At 40.1% G+C, this 15,127-nt stretch overlaps 1 protein-coding gene across 1 annotated transcript; it reads right to left on the minus strand.

The window, feature by feature from the left end:
• Positions 1-1,232: 1,232 nt before the first annotated feature.
• Positions 1,233-5,555, minus strand: LOC101092577 (transmembrane epididymal protein 1-like). Its single transcript, XM_045048891.1, has one exon. It carries the CDS (start codon positions 4,669-4,671, stop codon positions 3,898-3,900), a length of 774 nt encoding a protein of 257 aa, XP_044904826.1. The 5' UTR covers positions 4,672-5,555; the 3' UTR covers positions 1,233-3,897.
• Positions 5,556-15,127: the final 9,572 nt, after the last annotated feature.

Consider the following 15,127-nt stretch of genomic DNA (forward strand, 5'->3'; position numbering starts at 1 on the left):
AGGAAATTTTTATTTACCAACTACCAAATGATTTCATTGAAAGATAATGAACAATGATAGCAATTTTAAATAATATTATTATATTTATAAATAATTTTGTCATCTAAAAATTTAATAATTAGTATATTAAATGTATACTATAATATATTGAATGCTGGTTACAATATAAATAATTGCAAGTATTTTTGTTGTTTTGGCAAAACATTCCCCTTCAATTAGTAAGAGCCCATTAATAATACTCTGCCTTCAAAGTGAAAAGTAATTATTGGGTAGCTCAGCTGTCAACTGTCTGACTTTGGCTCACGTCATGATCTCACAGCTTGTGAGTTCAAGCCCTGCATTGGGCTCTGTGCTGCCAGCTCAGAGCCTGGAGCCTGCTTCAGATTCTGTGTCTGTTCATCTCTCGGCCCCTCCCCTGCTCATGCTCTCTCACTCTCTCTCTCTCTCTCTCTCTCTGTCTCTCAAAAATAAATAAACATCAAAAAAATTTTTTAAAGAGAAGTAAATTATTAAACTTTCCAAAGAACAATTTTGTATGACTCTTCCTTAGCCACCCGCTCTAGGGGGCAGGAGGTTGGTAGTTTTTTCTGTTATCACTGGTCTATGAAATCCCATAACTGCACTGCTAAGCTTGTGTTTGCTGAGCTTTGGAGTCTGCGCACAAGAACATACAAGACCTCAGAATTCCTGCCTGAACTCATCTAACAAACTCCTACTTATCCATCAAAACCCAGATCAGAATTAAACCAACATTTCATCTATGCTACACCTCTACTACATACTTTATTTACTCATTTGCTAATTATTTATTGCATGCCTAATATGTGATGAGCTAAACAAGAGCATTTTGACTATTTTTATAAAGTTTCTAAAAAGCCATTTCAACTCAAAGGGCGTTGTGACACTGTTTTGTTTTGAGATATACACACACACAAATACACATACACAGACACACACACATACACATACATATATGCATATGTATATATATATATACATATATATATATGGATATATATATGGATGGATATCTATCCATACATGTATATATCTATATAACTTATGCATCTATATACCTATGTTTCCATGTATCTATCTACATATAACCTATATCTACTGATTGAATTCTATGCTTATTCATGTCTACATATCTAAGGTTAACAAGAAACAAACAGATCTTCATTATGTTTACTGGGTGCCTCGACAGACACTTGCTTATGTATTATTCTGCCCTGCTCTTCATCACTTCATTTCTTATAAATCTATACTTAAATACTGAATGGAGAGCATTTGCCTTTCCAGGCTCATGTAAAGATGATGCCCTCTGGTGGATGGTGGTGAAGATCACACCTTTAACTATACAGCTCTGGGTTGGTTTTTTGTTTGTTTTCTAAATTTATCTTCAGTTGGTCTTACATCCCAAAGTGATTAGGATTACTGTCAGAGTACTCATGCCTACTGTGATGTGAAGAATACAGAAAGATCCTTTCATCCAACCAGGCCTGTCCATTCCACCATTATATTAGGCCTCAGTAATAATCTTTTGTGGCTTTTTGAGACCCTGTTAATATTTATTATTTTACCTCAAAAATACATATTGTGAGACATAATAATATTTGGAGGCATTAATTTACTACCAGAGATTAGTTCATCAGTGTCTAACAGGACTTCAAAAGAAAGTACTCAGAAATGGACAGATCTGTCGACATGTGGCTTTGATATCTCTTCAACTTTTACCTTTGCAGAGAGACAATATCCTAAAATATTAATATTTTGGCTTTTTTGGTAAAAAACAGTTATTTACAATAACTTTACCCCCAATTAATGAAAGACTGCCTCAAGATGAGGTTGGGTTATAATTGCAAAAAAGAAGAGTCCATTTTTAGGTTAAAAACATCCAAATTATGCCCTTAATACAAAAATAGGAGGCCTGAATGAATTAGAAAACAGAATTTTGCCATATCACTAGGAAAGAGTGTAGAGGAAAAACAGATTCCCTACCTTCCCAATCTCAGGACACTAGAGGAGGTTCAACTAGGCTTTAGGAAGGAGGGACTGCAAAGCTAGGCAAGGCCTGAAAAATACCCAAGTTGTGGGGGAGAAACAAGGGGATGGGACCCAGAGGTGACAACCAGGAACAGGGCAGAACCTACAGAGAAAACTGCATACCTCCACTGGTCACCAAAACCAAAGAGAGGCACAGAAGCTAAACTAATGCCTGATAAATATTTTATTCCACCCCAGGGACCATTGCTTATTTCCAATGGAGAGCAGCATTGTTACCTGATCAAATATCCCACTGGCGCAAGGTGTAAGCCTTCCATGGAGAGATGCCTGCTGGTCACATGCATGCCATGGCACATTCGGAGACATTGCTGACCCCCATCAAAATGACACTGGGAAGCACCTCCCCCTTTGCAGCAACTCAGAATGCTCACAAGCCCCCCAAACCATAGAGTAGAGAACCTTCATGACCAGACAATAATTCGTCCCTGCTACACTTTAACGCTTGAGCAAGAAAATTAACAAGAGTAAGGCCAGAACCAAAGAAAGATGGGTATGTCTAGTTCTCCTAGGAACCAGAAGAAAAAGGGAAACTAGAAGGATGATGACCCCCTAGAACCCCTGCCTCAGCCTCACTCTGTCCTAAGCCTGGATATTATAGCCATGACCAAGAGTAAGGGAAGCTTGACATATTCTTCGTATCCTGGGGTGGCAGGGAAAGAAGCATAACGGGTGGCATAAAGACATTCTTTTGCAAGTTGCCAACAATTTAACTTTACTACTCAGAATTCGGCCTCCCTTGACACTCAGATATAGCATTATGTGACATAGCTAAATGTCTGGCTACCTTGAGCCAGTTTCTAACCCTTTGAGGTTTTAGATTATCATCTATGAACCTACATGATAAGACAGTTGTGAGGATCAAAAAGAAAATTTCATGGAATAAATAAGCCATTGAATTCTCCTACATGTAAGAACCAGAAAGGATTGGCTCTAGGTGAGTCTGCTACTTGGAAATTGATTGAGGTGTGTACAGAGCAATGGGCTGATTGCTGATCTACCCAGGGAGAAGAATCTGACAGACTCTATACTTGGGGAGACCGATCGATAAATTCTGGAAGCACATGAGTCCTTCTGAGACCTCACTCTGTGCAAGGTGTTGCTCTGTTCTGATAGACCCTGCAGAAGAAATTGCCTTCAAGGATTGTGGTGGTGTTACCATGGCATCACATATGTCCAAACTCCTCAAAATGCATACATTAAATATGTGTGATTGTTTTTATATTAAGTATATCTCATTAAAGCTGAAAATAAAGGATTTCTTTGATAAATCATAACCTAAGGAAAGAATTAAACAATCGTTCTGAGTTATTTATAGTGAAAATAACAGTTTAGATTTAGTATGGGTATTGAAGAGAGAAAGGGTGAGGAGGTGGTTATTATCATGGGTAAATTATTATGATGTACTAAATGTAACTAGGGCTCAGTATGCTATGGGGTGGGTGAGGATATTTATAAAGACCCAAAGACAGGATATAGTACATTTATTTTCATGCTCTCCTGGGAGGGATGTGAAGAATACAGAGAGGAGCAAGGCAAGCAGAATGCCTTGGTTGGAGTTGAGGAGAGAGTAGGGAGGTGGGGGAAATAGTTGGGAAGCTGAGAATGAAGGTCATAGTCACATATCTCTTGTGTTTCATTTGCCTTGCCTCTGCACCCTGCTCAGCAAATGAGACTAAGAAAAGCCAGAAGGGGTGAAGGGTATGCCCATCCCAGCAGAGTCTGTTGCCTCAGTCATCTTCTCTGACACCTGCACTTCCCACAACTTCTCTTCCAGGTATTCCAGAATGTGCAGGTGACAGAAACCATTCCTGGCTTACCCAGGTTCAAACATCAACAAATGTAACAATACCACAAAAAAGAGAAGCCATAGACCCAGATCATCAAAATGGCAATGGAAGCCACATGCCAGCAGAAGAAGGTGGTGACAAATATAATGTTGTTTTTGTCATCATCCATCCATTTATAGCCAGAAATTGGTTTGTACAGCATAAAGCCTATCTGAATCAGCCAAGAGCCTGTCATCATATAAAAAAAGGCCTTCATCACCCAGAGTTGCAGCACATCAGGGGCCCACAGCTCTGCGATCACCACCAACGCCAGCAGGAATATGGCCTGAGTGAGCAGGATGTGAGACTGCAGCTCCACACCTTCTGAGTCCTGCATGTGAGACACCATCAGAGGCAGAAACAGAAACATGCCCAGGGCTTGGGCACCTTGCTCCAGAGCAGCACACCTCTGGGGCAGCACGTTCTGGCTCACCACATCTACACACCCGCTCAGGAAGAAGGTAATATATAGAGTGAGATGCTGCCACTGTTTGCGGTACAAAAAGTTTCTCTGATGATATATCTTGCTGATGAGTACAAACTGTCCATGTATGTTATGCAGCTCTTGAGCTACTAAAATGCAGGCACTTAATATCTTCACCAGCCCAACATAGTGTATTTGTCTCAGCCTTGCCCATCTTCCTTTGCTCCAGGGATGGCATGGCAGATACTGGACAGGGTAGTTGCATATCAAGGCCCTGGAGACTAGTCGTGCATGATAAAGTCCATAGAAGAAGAGAGACAGTCCGAGGTACAAATGACCTTCAAAGCCTCCCATGGGACTGAAGGTAGGTATGACCAAAAGCAGAGACAACCAGCTCAGAAATGGTCACCGCAGGTTCTAGAGTGTGGAGGGAGCTTCCTGAAGTCTACTTAGATCCTCTCTCCAGCTCATTGCATCTACATACAGAAGGGAAATGGTTTTGGAGGAAACCCAAATTTCCGGTGGGGTGGGTGTCATGGTTTCCGTTCTGGTCTTCTGCTCTGGTTCATTGACAGCTAACCATCCATTGCCAATGAAATAAGCATATTCACCATCACAATGCCTGGGCATCTGCAGTTCTTGGAGATTATGCTAAAGGCCCCCCTTGCCTCTCTTACTTGTCCTTGACGTTCCTTACTTCCCTCTCGAAGTCACAGAACATAAGAAAGAACTGAGAGAAAGCATGGAGAATACACAATGTCTGGCATATCTCTTAAGACTCCTCGCATATAATCTCATATAATTACTAGGTATAAATAAATGTATTCTCCCGGGCATAAACAGTCTTAAGAGTCACAAGTAAACCTACACAATATCCAACTACTCTGATGTTATTTGAGGATTACCAGAACAATATTCACTCCTGAGAATCTCCTGCTGATCTCCAGATCAGAAATGACATGCCACCACCTGAGATTCTTTCCTTTGGGCTAAAGCAATGTTTTTCCAAGTTAAAATGCAGGTGAATAGGTTCTACTCAGAGGTACTGATTCTGAATTTCTTGGGGGTGGTGTCTTGTAATAAGCATTCCAAGAAACGTTCCCAGGTAGTTCTTAGGCACACTAAATTTTGAGGATCACTGAGTAAAATGTAGGTACTGGTGAGAAAGAAGATCTTATTGAGGTGCCTGGCTGGCTCAATCAGTTAGTGTCTGACTTCAGGTCAGGTCATGATCTCACAATTCACGTGTTCGACCCCAGCAACAGGCTCTGTGCTGACAGCTCAGAGCCTGGACCCTGCTTCAGATTCTATGTGCTTCTCTCTCTCATTTTGCCCCTCTCCAGCTTGTGCTTTGTCTCTCTCTGTCTCTCAAAAATAAATAAACATTAAAAGTTTTTTTTAAAGAAGAAAGAAGATCCTATTAAGCTAGTAACCTTAGTGTGAATTAGCCATCAAATATTTTCTCTCATGAAATAAGCATTTAGTTAGAATGTAATGGTCATATTACCCTTCATGACAGTCAATCAAGTACAAGAATGTCTCAAGTTAAATTTGTGTCATATTGCTCCTATATATTTCCATTTTGGTTTATTTATTGGTAAATTCTCTTTTGTTCCTACTATCAATGGATCTTCCATTTTATTTTATCAGTTTTACAAATATAAAAAACTATAATTTTATATTGATCTTCATATTAATCGTCTTGTTGCATGTAGCTACTGCTCTTACTAATTTTCAAATGATTTTATATAATCATGTTATCTTCAGTAATGAAAAAATAATCTTCTCTTATATATACTTTTGTCTTTTCTAATTGCCTTTTCCAATTGCATTAGCATGATAGAATTCTATTGTTGTTTTAACTATGAAATCTCCTGGGAAGTGTCTCCTCAAGCCCTGGGGGTTTAGTGGGAGCTATCATTTTCTGATAAATCCTGCTTTCCCAGTCACAAATCAGACAAGGGACGAGCACTTAATCCAGTGAGGCTAATCTAAACTCTTCAGCAAAAATTTTTTTAATCAAAGAAAACAGCTCTCAGATCTTTCATAGATTATATCAATTCTGTTCACAGCTGAACTAATTAGCATATTTGAATTTTATTTCCTTCTCCATGGATCCAATAACATATTACTTATCTGTTGCTGTGTAACAATTTAACACAATTTAATTTAGTGGCTTAAAACATCATGCATTCATTTAAGTTTCTGTGGATCAGGATGCAAGACAGATCTCTATGGGACCTCTGCTCACGAGTCTCACAAGGTATAGTCATGGTGACAGCCAGGCTGCACTTCATGCTGAAGCTGAGTCCTCTTCCAAGTTCACATGGTTGTAGCAGAATTCCATAGGACTGAGGTCCCATTTGCTTGCTAGTTATCATTTCACATGTACCAGATAGACAAAAATGAGCTTGACAACAGTCTGACAATGTGAAATAAATAGAATGATTAATACATTGCTAGTGGAAATGTAAATGATACACTTTGTTAAAGAATTTGATGTTATGTGGCATTATGTAGTAAAGTTGAAGATACATATCCTTACTTGTATAAACTGTACAGTAACTCTCATACATGCATAAAAGGATCATATTTAGGAATCTCCGTAACAGCACTGTCTATAACTGGCAGAGAGAAGGAGGAATAATCAAAATGTCTTTCAACATTAAAATGTATAGATAAACTTTTTTTATAAAATGAAAATGATAGAGAAGTAAAAGTGAAAAATGAAAAATACAGTTATAGTCAACAACATTTTGATAGTTAATTTTATGTGACAACTTGACTGGGCCACAGGGTGCCCAGGTTAAATATTATTTCTGGGTGTGTCTATGAGATTAACATTTGAATTTAGTAAAGTAGATTATCCACCCCAATGTGGGTGGCCTCATGAAATCTGTTGAGAACCTCAATAGAACAAAAGGTAGAGGAAGATGGAATTCATCCCTTTTTCTTCCTGCCTGTATACTGGACTGGGACATAGGTCTTCTTTTGCTCATGTACTGGGGCTTATACCATCAGTTCCCTTGGCTCTCAAGTCTGTAGACTCTGACTGGAATTATACTACAAGGTCTCTAACCTAAAGACAGTGAATGTGGGATTTCTGTGCCTCCATAATCACATGAGCCATTTCCTCATGATCAATCTCCTTTATATGTATACATCTATCAGTTCTACTTCTCTCGGGAACTCTGACTGATACCAATGTGGAACTTCAAAAATATAATTTTATATGAAAAAGGAATGTCACAAAAGAATATATACTGTATGCATATATATACTGTATGTATATACACGTGTGTGTGTGTGTGTATATATATATATATATAGTTCAAAAACACACAAAACTAAACAATGTGAACACATATGTGGAACATAAATCAAATTCAGGAAAATGTTTACCCCCCAGAGGGGAAGAATAGGATAGATTTGAGAGAGACGCAGAGGCATGGAAAATAACAATGGTTTTCTGTTCTTATAGTTGGTGGGGACCACAGGAGTGTTGATTGTATCCCAACTCTGTAGAGTTTACATGTAGTCTATAAATGTTATTTTTTATCTACTGAATATTAATTTTTTTATTTGAGAGAGAGAGAGAGAATGAGTGGAGGGGGAGGGGCAGAGGAAGAGAGAGACAGAGAGAGAGAGAGAGACAGAGACAGAGAGAGAGAATCTCAAGCAGGCTCCACATGGAGGCTGACGCGGGGCTTGATCCCACCAGCCTGGGATCATGACCTGAGCTGCAATCAAGAGTCAGATGCTCAACTGACTGACCTACCCAGGTGCCCCAATATTAATTTGCTTTTACAGAAGTAAGAAGACTAAGTAGAAGTGCTCTGTAGGTGCTGTGTAGAATTGATATCTATTAAGTCCACTTTAGGGTGAGAAGGTGGGAAGACAGCTGTTTGCAATAGGCCTCTCCAAATGCCAAAATGAGTTTTTCTCTAGGACATCAACACTTATATGTATCATTCTACAACTGGCTGTTTTTCACTTAGTCATAGAATGTGTTGGAGGCAGAGCTATTTTGTTATATGATAGCACTATTGATTCCATTTAATATTATCATATTTATCTAGCCCCATAGTGTTGGACATGTTGGTCTAGCTGATTTATTTTTTAATAATAAATTCTGATTAAATATTCTTCTTTAGAGTACATAACCATAAACAGCATTTCTGAGTCACAGACTATTTTTTTTAATTTAATAGTTAATTAATGAATCTCCCTTGTGGTCATACCAATTTTCAGTCACCCCTACAATATATTAATCAACAAGTTCTCTGCATTATTTATCCCCACCTACTGCCCTTGTCCAAGTATCACCAACTCTGCATTGTTGCAACATCTCTTAACTGAGTTCTAATCCTCATCTATTCCTGTCCCCATTGCAGCCAGAGTGAGCTTTGGGAATAGAGAGAAAATAATGCCACTGGCTAATTTAAATTCTCCAGTAGCACCCCATTGATTTATGGATAAAATCCATGCCCTTAGAATAAGCTTGAAGGTGCCTCTTACTTTGGCCTGGCCTCATTTCCAGTCCCTCCTCACATGTACCATTGTCTCCAGGCATATCAGAAGCTTCCAGTTCAGTCTTGAATGGTCTTCCTGTTCCACATTTTTTTTTCTATCCAGGAAACTCCTCCTTTCTCCTTTAAAGCTCCGCTCAAGTACTGTCTCTCCTCCCAACTAGGAAAGAAATCTCTCTATGCAACTTATACACATCTCTATAGTTACGCTTATACACATACACTTATGCACATCTCTACAGTCACATGGTTTTACCACTCTTTATTTACTGAGAAGTATTTGAAGTTGGAGACCATGCTCTGTCTTCTTTGTCTCTTTAGAATCTAGCCCCACACCTGGAGGTGCTCAGTGTTTGATAAATGAATAAATGAGTGAACTATCATATGAACACATGGTCTCTACCATAAAATGTTTTATAATCTAGTTATAAAGACAGAGTAGAAACATACAAATGACACAAAGTCGCTAATTCTAAGAGCTAAATATCGAATAAGTGAAACAAATGTCCAGAACTATTTAATTAGAGGAAAGAGTTCACTCCTGCTGTCGAAGTCAAGACAAATACAATCATTCACAATGAACAGCTGGAGAGACTAACATATATAAGTTCAAATTTTATCTTCCAACTCCTTTGTCCTTAGATGAAAAGGGTGTGGAGGACTTGGCATAATTGTAACACAAATATTCACTCTCTTGGGGGGCAATATTGCTCCTATGGAGAGCACATGGTGTAAACCAATGGCAGAGTGTAATCCCAGAAAAGAGCTTAGTAATGCAGAACAGAGCTCATATTCAAAAAATGTCTGTCTTTCAGTGATAGGCGTTGAGGGTTCATTAGTGAGGGGTAGACTAGATGGTCTCAAAGAGTCTACCAGGTTCTGCATGTGTGGCTGTCAGAGCCCACATATTTCATGATGAAAGTCCTGGTATAGTAATTAGGAAAGTCATGTGCTATTAGAGGGATGTAAGTGAAAATGTCTCTCCTCTTAATCCTCTCCAGCCAATAACAGAGGGACAGTTATATGGAAGATGAATGTGTCATCTAAAAGGATGAAAGGAATGGGCATACCCTATTCGTTGGGAGACTTATGGCCAAAAATAAGTGGAATGTAAATCAGGTCCCTCTGTTTGCCCAAATGTGGCAGAAGCAAGTAGTTTCCCCTCTTGAGCCAGATATACCACTGATGGGGCAGACAGCTGGGATGGGAAAGGAGCAAGTGCCAAACTGATTAACTGATGTCTCATAGCCTACAAACAAGGCCTCCACCAGAGGCAACCCTCCTGGTACTACTGTAGATACTTGGCTACCCCTAAGAGAGGGTCTGGTGGGCACAAGTCCCAACAGTAAGGTATGAATCTTGCTGGTCATCATAATCATCTCAGAAATTTTAAAAAAATAGAGTACTAAATGTTTACCCTGACCCTACTAAATAAAGTCTCTGGGTGGGAAGCCTAGGAATCTGCATTTTGAATTATAACCACCGCCCCCCTCTCCTGTCCCGCCACTGGTGATTCCAATTCAGGCCATCTTTCCTGAGGCTTGGAAACCATTGCTTTAGACTAGAAAACACCATCCTGGCCATTAGGCTACAGTTGGGCTCCATCTTCCTGCTTTCACAAACCCACAGATTCACCCAGGAGTATGGGGTGACATCTTTATAAAGGCAGAACCCAGCAATATTTATCAAGAGAGGCTGTCATGCAGAAGGAAGAGAGGGAGGGCAGAGGTGGGAAGAGGCTAAATGAAAGATGGGGAGGGGAGGGAGAGGGAAGGGAAGGTGGAGGACAGAAAGAAAAATGGAGAAAACTGAAAGAGACATGGACAACAACTCAACAGAAAGGAAAGAAAGGGTGAAAGCAGCCCAGAGTCTGAGAAGAGAGAGACAAGGAAAAGGGGAATTGGAGGAGACAGAGGCTGTGCTCTCTCTCCCAAGGATGTGAGAGAAGTAAAAAATCCTCCATGTCCAGGCTCCAGGAGACCTTATTGGTTAGTGATTAAGAAAATAAGGAGTCTGATCTGTGTTTGAGACCTAGTTTGGCCATTTGTTAGGTAGATGCTTTAAGACAAGGTATTTATCTTCTCTAAGACTCATTTTCCACACAGGTAAATGTGGGATTGCAAGGTCTCCATGAAATATTGTAATTTAAAGCAGGTTATAAATATAAAGTACTTTAAGTTGGTAATCAGAGGACTGAATGAGACTATAGAGTCAATTTCTTCCAAATCCCTCTTTTCACAAAGGAAGAAACTGAAGCATAGATGGTGACTCACAGGATGTCACACGGTTAGTGAGTTAGTTCTTAACAAAGTCTATGCTGAGATACTGGGTCACAAGCTGACTGCCTACAAGGAATACAAAGAAAACACCAGCTCCACATGAAACAAAGTATAAGTGGACCAAGGCTGTGAGCCCCTGTGAGGAATAAGCTTAGGAATTCTCTGAGCCTGCACTGATGGGTTAATAAGGCAAAAAGAATCAGAAAGCCATAGGATGAACACACCCAAGTTTTGGGTAAACAAGGTTAGGTAAGTAAGATTAGGTAAACTGGGCAAAGGCCCCCAGTATAGGACAAATGGGGCAAAGGCCCCCAGTATAGGACAAAGATGTACAACAATAGCAGAAAGCTGCTTTCACAGAAAGGAAGGAAGGACCAAATTAGGTAAACAGGTAAATAGGGCTATAGACCACAGCAGGGATAAGTTGCCCAGAGTGGAGCTAATTAGCAAAAGAAAGATGCCTTTTGACCCTAAGGTAGCATGTTCTGTCTTTCTTGTCCCCTAGGCCAGTTTAGGTAATCAAGGGCCTAACTTTTTCTGTAAACAACCTTCCACCCAGCACCAGAATCTTGTTTTGTATTGACCAAAACCCCTAACACCTCATATCTCCAAAACCCCCTTTCCCCATACCCATGAGTTAATGTTTATAGTTTCAGTGTCTCTCTGTGCATGCCCATCATGCTCGTAAGCCTTCTGATTTAATAAAAATGGAGCAAAGACCCTTATTCGGGGCTCTTGTCTTCTCCCAGACATTAGCCTCTGTCACATTTTCAATCCTGTGTCTTTCTCTCTTGCTGGACAAGAGAAAACTTCAGACCCAGAGTCTACGACAAGCCCCCTTCTCAGCTAGCCCCTCTATTGATGGGGCCTGAGATCCCAAAGAGCCCAGCCCTCCAGCAAGCCCATGGGCTGGATCTGGATCTGTCTCACTCTGTCCAGTACCGCAAATCAGTTATTTGAAGCTGGCCTTCCTGGTAGAAGGATGTGTTGGCTGCAGGGGGAGTGGCTTGTCAATATGGATTACAGAAACAGATACTTGGTAACAAGAATTTATTTGTCTTTATCCAGCACCACCCAAGGAGGAAGACTATATTTGGGAGAAAATAAGTATCCTATTATAGGAGTGAAGTCTTTTTGGAAAAGGGACAATTTGTCAAGCCTTTTTTTTTTTTTTTTTTTTTTTTTTTTTTTTTTTTTTTTTTACCTGCAAGTTCATTTAGTTATCTACATTCTGAGTCAAGATTCTGAGTTAAATTATCCCTAGGCTACCTTGATCCTAGAGTGAGGGCTTGGGTGGCAGGGAGCATGGATGGATGGTGGGGAACAGGGGAGTATCTCATTGGTGGGCACTGATATTTCTGTCACTGGAAAGACATATCCTCTAATGTTAATGAATAAATCCTGCCTTCTTAAGATCCCCAAGTCCTGCCCCTCCCCACTTTCTGTAATCCCAGCTACAGTTGTCTAATGTTGCCCAGATCACATGTTTACATTTAAAGGAGACACCTCAGAAACACCAGTGCCTTGATTTGATTCATTTCAATTCCGTGAATGTGTATTAACTACCTATAATCAGCAAGACACTGTGCTAAAAGCTGGTATTACAAAGATGAATAAGACATGACACCTGTCCTCAAGGAACTCAAAAGCAGTATGTTGCCACTCAAAGTGTGGCCCATAGGCCACCAATGTCAGCATCACTTGGGAGTTGTAAAAATTCAGACTCTTAGGCCCCAAATCAGACCTACAGAATCTGAATCTCTAGGTGATTTGTATGCATATAAAGTTTGAGAAGCACTGATTTAGTAGGAAAGACCCAACAAAAGCCATTTTGAATTAAATTTTATGTTGGTGAAATAAACCAAGTATAATGGGAAAATAAAGAAGAATGTGGTTAACTCTGATGAAGGGGCAGACATTTACACTGAAATTTAACTTGAGCAGGTCAGTAATGTGGGAATGAGGAGCAGATAAGAGATGATAGGAGCATTCAGGTGTGGAAAATAGTATGAACAAAGCTATGAATGTGTATGGTGTGTGAGGGCAGGAGTGAGGGTGAGGATAGGCCCCATGCAGAGCCAGACTGGGACAGACTGGAACAAAAGTCTTTCAAGAGCTTTTAGATGTCACTCTGGGATGGATGGCATCATCCAGGCTTAGACATTGTGCACTCCTTTGTGCTGAATTGGCTGGGGAGTCTCTTTCTACCCTTGTTACCAGCCCTCCATGCTAGGAGCTGATCAGTGCATGGACAGGAAGAGGCCTATTCTCAACCTCTAGCCCTCAGTGACCCCTCGGGGATGAGGGGCTGATGTTTTCAGTCAGCAAAGGATGCCAAATCTCAGATCTCATGCCAGGCCACCTGGTCCCTGGCAGCAACTCTGCAGAACAACCTTGGGAGGGAGTGGATGCACAGATTCCCACAGATTCCCATGGACTCCCACGAATTCCTGGCAGCCCAAACAGTCTTTAGGGAGAAGGCTTCCCTCTTATTCAGGTTGTAAGGGAAGTTGACTGTGGAGAAAGTCAAGAAAGTAATGACAAATACTGGAAAAGGATTGAGGCAGGGTCTGGAGGCTGGGTTTCAGTCTCAGCCTGGCCTCTAGACCAAAAGGAAGTCTCTGGGCCTCAGCTGTAAAATGAAGACGATGGTATATGATTTCCAGGTAGCCCTGATAGCCTGTGGTTGTGGCATCTTCTAGTCTTTGAAAGGGCCACCATTTTTCCACTTTACAACTACTTACATTCTCTTGGAATTCACTGCCCAGTGGCAAAATAAAACGTTCTTCTTAGGGACACAGTCTCTACCCAACACAAGGGCATCTGGGTTATATTGTACATTAGGATTAAATTTAGGTGAAAAAAAATTATCTGTGTATCTATCTCTATATGTACTTAATCATTAAATAGATGTTAAGCATCTACTATGTGTTTTGTTTGCTAGCTGAACTGGGCACTAAAGTAGAAGCCTGAGTTCTGGCCAAAAATTTTCTCACATATATGTGGAGAAATATGACACATCTTAGCATAGAAGAAAGCAGTACATAATTCCATAATAAAGTGTTTTATTAATGATAATTGTTAACATTTCACAGTGCTAAACACTTTATAGGAATTACTGCCTTCATTCATATAGATCTGTGAGGTAATAAATCACTTAGGATGTTTGGGTTGTGAATGATAGAAAACCCTGATTCCACTGGCTTAAGCATTAAGACATGTATTCTCTCACTTAATGAGAGCTTCACAGGTAGTGCAGCTCCAGAGCTGGTAGTACAGTGGCTGAGTGAAGTCATCAAGGACTCAGGTTATCTCAAGTTTCTCTCTCTTCTATTCTCATTGGTCTTGTCCTCAGACTAGCAAACATCATGGTTTCAAAATTCTGCCACATTTCCAGATAGCACCTCCATACAGAATGTCCAGAGGCAGAAAAGAGAGCTTTGTTTTTCATTATGTATCTAAAATCACCCAGCCTGGAGATATACTCTATAGAGATAGATAGAGACAGATATATATAGACATATATATCTATATGTATAGATATAGATATATACAGATAGAGATAGAGATATAGAGATAGATATAGATAGATATGTAGATAGATATAGATATATATATATAGAGAGAGAGTGGGAGAGAGAGAGAGATACATAGATGATATAGATATATACATAAAGTATTTCTTTATGATGGGGACATCTCCCTGACTGAACCTGGATTTCATGCCCACACCTAAACCCAACAGCAGTAAGGGAACCACCACTGGGCTCAGCCTGCTTCACTCTCTGCAGCTGTGGCCAGTGCCCAGGTCCACCTCTTCTGATACATGGGAGGAGGAGAGTAACTAGCCCCCCCCCCACCCAAAAAAAAAAAAGAGGGAGGAGAGTATTTCTTTAGGATGAAAGAAAAGGCAGGTGGCTAGTAAGAAGGCAAATAAACAAATAAATGTTTCCGTTTTACAGTTTGAAAAAATAGAAGTTTTGAGAATTAAGTAATTGGTCC

This window comes from Felis catus, chromosome F1 (assembly GCF_018350175.1).
Source record: "Felis catus isolate Fca126 chromosome F1, F.catus_Fca126_mat1.0, whole genome shotgun sequence".
In the NCBI taxonomy this organism is placed as follows: Eukaryota; Metazoa; Chordata; class Mammalia; order Carnivora; family Felidae; genus Felis; species Felis catus.